Source organism: Lactuca saligna, chromosome 9 (assembly GCF_052625555.1).
Source record: "Lactuca saligna cultivar CGN05327 chromosome 9, ASM5262555v1, whole genome shotgun sequence".
NCBI lineage: Eukaryota > Viridiplantae > Streptophyta > Magnoliopsida > Asterales > Asteraceae > Lactuca > Lactuca saligna.
In genome coordinates, this window is record NC_136425.1 from 65,778,056 (window position 1) to 65,784,350 (window position 6,295).

Genomic DNA, 6,295 nt, shown 5'->3' on the forward strand with positions numbered 1-6,295 from the left:
CACACACCACCTTCTGGATCACTAAGATTTGGGCTTACAGATTTTAGTTTATGTTTAAGGTACTTCAGGATCAAAAGGGAAGAGTCCGTAATGATTGCATAACACACACCACCTTTTTCTGCATTCTGAGATTTACTTTGATATGATATGATGTCGTGACATGCGTTGGTCTTTTGGGTTGTATGATAATGTTTTGGATTACTGTTTTTATAAAATTAAAAATGAAAATTTTGGGTCTTATTTTTAGGACCTTTCACTTTTTAGCCAGTGCATAAATTTATCGAGGAAAATCAAGATTAAAAGATTTAACTACTCTGTTTCCTAATATGCTCACTAAAGAAAACTTGCTTTCTTCGTCTGAAATCGAACCATTCTTGAATTTCTTATCTCATGTAAATTGATCATCTATTTCTCTTTCAAAACTACAAATTTACCCTAATTCGATAAAAATAAGTATAAAAAGGAAGAATGAAATCACCCATCTACTTTTTTCCCTTAATTCGAGAATTTTCAATCTCTTTCAAATTATATCTTACTTATTGAGTTCACGATTTTCACCGAATCCTTTAGGAATCGACTTTCTAGATCCAACTCCATCAGGTAGTGGTGTGAGAGAAAGATACATACAAAGTTAAGGTGGTTCGGAAGGTATTGATTCGTTTCCCTGATTTGCGACCACCGTAAGAGATCCTCGGGAATCATTTCTGTTTGAGAGAGAGAGAGATGCATGGGTCCTATCTTTTAATATAATAAAACATTAAATTAAATAGAAAAAGATAAAAAAAAAAATCAGGAGGTCATGTTAATCATTTCAATTTAACGACCAAAACTACAACCAAAGTAGCTCAAAAGGTAATCCCAAAAAAAATCGAGGTTTAAACCAAACCTTATAGAAAATACTTAAGATATTTTTGCACTTTTATCTTTCATGTATTAATAAACATTAAAATAAAATAAAACAATATACTTTTATTTATTTATTTATTTATTTATTTTAAATCTAAGTTAAGGGCTTTCGATAGAAAATCTAAGGTCAGTAGCTTGATCATCGATATGTATTCGAAACTCTTTCTCAAAATGAACAACACATGACGGAGAATAAATTGTTTTCATGACTTGAGCGATCTTTTGTTTTGACTGGCAAAGTTTCATGTATTGTTCCGATCTCAATATCTCTGCCCTCTCGAACAAAACTAAGATACAAGATGATCGCAGCAAGATCCCCAATTCAATCCTTCCTATCCTTCTTCCTCAATATTCATCCTCACGAAACCTACTCCGTTTTCTACTCCACCTCTTCTTTCTTCTTTGTAATTCCTTCTATTCCAGATTACACACCTTGTGTCTTTCCCGATTTCGATCCCAATTATAATTACTTCATTCTGATATGCAGGTATTAAGTGCGTATTTTGTGGTTTTGCCATTACGAGATGAAGGTGCTATCTCCTTGGGTATTGGCAATATTCCGGGACTCTTTGTGGGATCCTTGATACTTACATTGATTGCTGCCCCTCTTTCAACTCTCATCTTTTCATTGCCTAATCTTCCTAAAGCTAAGGTACATACTACGTACATTATGTCCTCCGATTTCCCCATTTTTATGAAATTTTACCAGTTATGTAACTTATGTTCAAATAATGGCGCGAGCGCTGGATTCTAATGATGGTTTTAGGTTAACGGTAGTTAGGTTTAGTGTGGATTTCGAATAATTGAAGAAAGAGTTGCTATGAAGTTCCATTGCTTATGCGTTTCTTTTCAAATGTGATTATGTGAAATGCTTTTACTTAAATGAATCTGGACTTCATACATCTCCTGTAATAAGTTTTTGTTGAATTCCAGGCTTTGGTCTTGATACACAGGTTTTTCAGTGCAAGTCTTGTGCTGTTTTTCATATTATGGGCTTTATCTTCTCCCGCAAATACATTTCCCACCTTCAAGGTAAACTACATAACATCTGTTCAAGTTGTGTCTTAAGAAGTTAAGACATCGTTTCTCACATTCTCATTCATCAAATTTTACATGTTTAGGGTTTCTTCTCTGTCTCATCCACCATTAAAGATGAAATAAAGGTTGAAACCGAACCTGTTTCCACAAACCCTAGCGATTGGGACAAGCATGGATGGTTTTACATTTCAGTCAGAATAGGGTTCTTCTTATGGGTAATCACGCTTTTCCCTTTCAATCTTAACTTATATTTTTTCAGTTTCTCTGATTGATGATTACAATTAACAAAACTATAGGTTGCTCTACTAAATCTTATAACTATATCTTCAACATGGGCAAGAGTGATTGATGTTATGGACAATGAGGTGTGTAATGGGTTTGCATTGTATGTGTTTGCTTTGTGTTTGTGACTTTGTTCATGTTTTAAGTTTTAACTCCATCTTGTATTCAGTCAGGTTCAAGACTGTTTGGATTTATAGGTGCTGGTGCTACTTTTGGTCAACTTTTTGGTTCATTGTTTGCTACAGCAATGGCCTGGGTGGGACCCTGTAAGATTAATCATTAATCTTTTTGTTTTTTGAGAAATGGTTTTTGAATCTATCTAGCTATTTTATGTTCATTACTTCTTTTATCAAGATTCATATCTCTTACACAAAAATCTTTTTGCCTTTTTTGTTATCAGATCTATTGCTATTTGCTGCTGTCTTGATGGAATTTGCTGCACAGACATCTAAAAGGATCAATAAGGATGTATCTGTTTCTTCTGAAGAAATGGTTTCTCTCAGGTTCTTATTTATTTGTCATTCTGTTCTTATGGAAAAATCTTGTTTAATATCTTCTCTTAACTTCCATCTTTTTTTTTTTATTTTTTTTATTTCTAGAAAAACAAAAGTTGATGATCAAGATGAGATGAACGAACCAGATTCATCGTCTTCTTCACCAATTGTGTCAACTTCAAATCTTGATTCAACAAAGCCTCGATTTTGGGCTTTACTAGATGGATTTTCACTTATATGGGCTTCAAGTTATTTGTTAGTTGTATCATTGTTCTTGTTTCTAGGTGCAATCACCTCTTCCTTCTTCTACTTCCAGGTATAAGAACATTACTTTAGTTTTTCTTATTCTGATATTTTCTTTTTCTAATTTATCTTGTTTTATAATTCAACTGCAGAAAGTAACAGTAATTGCCTCAACTGTTACAACCCCTACTGAAAGAAGACGATTATTTGCACAAATCAATAGTTTTATAGCTGTTTTTATCCTTGCTGGACAGCTTACTTTAACAGTATAATTCTTCCAAGATATTTGTATTTCTAATGAGTTTTTTAATAAAAAAGAAAGAGAAATTAATATTTTTTCTTTTTTTATTTGTTACAGGGTCGGATACTTACTGTAGCTGGAGTTACTGTTGCTCTTTGCTCTGCACCATTTATATCCTTCTTGAATACAATTACAATCGCTGTTTGGCCAACTTATTTTTCAGTTGCTCTCTCAGAAACCATCCGGAAGGTTTTTTTCTTTAATTTTATAATAATAATAATAATAATAATAATAATAATAATAATAATAATAATAATAATAATAATAAGGGTAAATTCCATAAAAGTCACTAAAGAATGGAGTGTCAACGAAAATTGGAAAAAATGATTTGGAACAAAAAAAAATCGAGTGTCAAAATTGAAAAAATTGAAAACTTAAATGTCTTTTGTGATAATTTTTTGAGTAAATTATACAAATGATCCCTATGGTTTGGGGTAATTTGCACGTTTGGTCCCTAACTTATTTATTTAACTTGGGAGGTCCCTACTATTTGTTTTTGTTACACTCTTGGTCCCTACTGTTTGTTTTTGTTACGTGTTTGGTCCCTATCTTACCTAAAAAGACTATTATTTAAAAGGGAAAAATGGTGGGGTAGGTAAGGTAAAGTAAGGGGTGGGGTTAGGGATGTGTTTATTTAATTAAATTAAAAAATCAAGGGAAAAATACGCTTTTTAGGTAACATAGGGACCAAGTACGTAACAAAAACAAACCGTAGGGATTTTCCGAGTTAAAAAAATAAGTTAGTGACCAAACACGCAAATTACCCTAAACCCTAGGGACCATTCATGTAATTTACTCTATTTTTTTCCTTTCAATTTTGACAATTCATGAGGTAACCTGGTTGACCGGTCAAACGGTCAGAATCGTAACAAATTGGTAAACGGAATGTCAAATTCAAGACAAAAAATAACAGTGTCGAAATCGAAATTTTCATGTAAACTTAGCGACTTTTGTGGAATTCGGCCTGATAAATAATATAAAAACACGTAATTAATGGTTTTTACAGGTGGTAACCTATGTCGTAACTAGACCAGGAAGAGAACTACTATTCACCGTCGTATCACAAGATGAAAAATACAAAGCTAAGGTACAAACACAATGAAGTCCAAGGGTAAAATCGTCATTTACTCTCAATCAGACGGTTCAAAATAGAAACAATTTATCCAAACATACATCATCACGTATTCCACCATTTTATCCGTACCGGCTAACGGAAAAGAAAAAAACAGTCCGAGTCCGCACTCAGTCACAGTAACAGTCAGAGAGACAGAGTAACAGTATTTTTTTGACAGGTATGCATAGATGTACTTGTGCAAAGATTTGGAGATGCTACGGCAGCTGGGATGTATAAGTTACTTTACAGCAATCTCAATGGCAAAACGACACATATTTCGCTTTATGCTATGCCCGTATGCAGATTCCATCAACTGTCTATCTATATTACTTTATTATTATTATGCTCTTTTACTTATTTATATATTTATTTTTTTTCGCTTTTAATCTTATCCAGATTTCTATTTTATGGATATTTACGGGATTTCATTTGGGTCGTCGACAAACACAACTTGCCAAATCACAGAATCTCTCATTCTCCTAAAAAAAAAGGTGGATTTTTCAATTTTCGTTAGTTGTGTGTAATAGCTAATGATTGGATCTCAAAATAACATATGACGATTATAAATAATTTTATCTTTAATAGAAGCTTAAAAAAAAAAAAAAATTGGATTGAAGTGTTGGGAAAATGGAAATGAATGGTTTTAGATAATATTGAAGTTAAAATAAGAATTGAAGATTTGAAAAAATATAAAGGGAATTTTGTGAAGGTATCATGTCAATCTACGCCTATGGCCAGTTTTGTGACACATGCAACAGGAGATTGATTCCTTTTAATCAGAATAAAGAGTCTTTTCGTTTGAGTTAGATTTATTCGTACACATGAATATTCTGTCCTTGTATTATTCTCTATTTTAAAATTTTAAATTTTAAAATAATAATGATAATAAATATAATAGCCTCGTAAACGAGAGGCTAGAGCTGACAAAGCAAAAAGAATATTACGGGTCAAAACGTTAATATATTTTCAGTGTCAAATATGAGATATATAAAACTATGTTACTATAATTAGTAATATGTTTTTTAAATAAAGTTTTACACTGTTGCAATTTTGGTTTTTTATTTTTAAACTTTATCTTTGATATTTTGGAGACAAAAAGTAACTAAAATCAATTGTGGATTACTGAATAGGATGAGATTGTCATCTCCTTAATATCCTTGAAAAAGTAAAGTTCATGTTATCCGTATCTTAAAACCATTTATTAAAAAACACAAGTCAATAGGAGACACCTGTTTGTATTACTTTAATATATAGTATTTCATGATAAATAACTACATTTTCCAATAAATATTATTAAAAATTCATGCAAAATATTACGTAATCATTGGTATTTTATATTTCAGATGTTTGAATTTAATTGTGTAAGAAAAGTTTGGTGAGAACTCACCGAACATTATCTCAAATGGATCAGAACGAAGCAAACGAAGGCAACGTCAATTTAAATGCAAAATTCCAGAATTTGACCACCTCTTCATTATCTCCCACCGGTTTCTTTTGTAACATGTAATTTCAACCACACAACAAATATCGGATTCATATAATATATTTTAAGATAAGTACGATATTTAAGGTTGCGTGTGATTTTTAGATCATCCTACGAGTCCCTTTAGGAATCAATGACTCGTCATGCATGCACACAAAATTAAATATGATATGGATTGTTTGATAAAAGGAAAAAAATTAATGGCTAAGATTAAAAATGGTTAGCAAATTAATAAATATCGTGTTTAATGGTTTGCTAATATAATTAAGTTATGTTTTAAACAAATATATATCATGTGAAACATGAATACTAGAAGTACTTGACCCACAAAGAGTCCCACAAATAAAATAAGTGTTTGACCTTCAACTTTAATAGATATCCATCAAATGTGGGGGGTACTGTCCTATTTTTCTAAATGGGAAAAGTGGAATTTT

At 31.7% G+C, this 6,295-nt stretch overlaps 1 protein-coding gene across 2 annotated transcripts; it reads left to right on the forward strand.

The window, feature by feature from the left end:
* The first annotated feature begins 1,038 nt into the window (after positions 1-1,038).
* On the forward strand, positions 1,039-5,970 carry LOC145017356 (TLC ATP/ADP transporter). 2 transcript variants are annotated; one of them, XM_078975401.1, is made up of 14 exons: positions 1,039-1,310; positions 1,394-1,558; positions 1,840-1,938; positions 2,028-2,159; positions 2,241-2,309; positions 2,396-2,492; positions 2,627-2,729; positions 2,826-3,036; positions 3,116-3,229; positions 3,322-3,453; positions 4,271-4,351; positions 4,557-4,673; positions 4,775-4,869; positions 5,722-5,970. In XM_078975401.1, exons 1-13 carry the CDS (start codon positions 1,206-1,208, stop codon positions 4,859-4,861), a joined length of 1,512 nt encoding a protein of 503 aa, XP_078831527.1. In that variant the 5' UTR covers positions 1,039-1,205; the 3' UTR covers positions 4,862-4,869; positions 5,722-5,970. The 2 variants fall into 2 exon arrangements, with proteins under 2 accessions (XP_078831527.1, XP_078831528.1); XM_078975402.1 differs by lacking the exon at positions 1,039-1,310 and having other exon boundaries at positions 1,540-1,558; positions 1,860-1,938.
* The last annotated feature ends 325 nt before the right edge of the window (positions 5,971-6,295 follow it).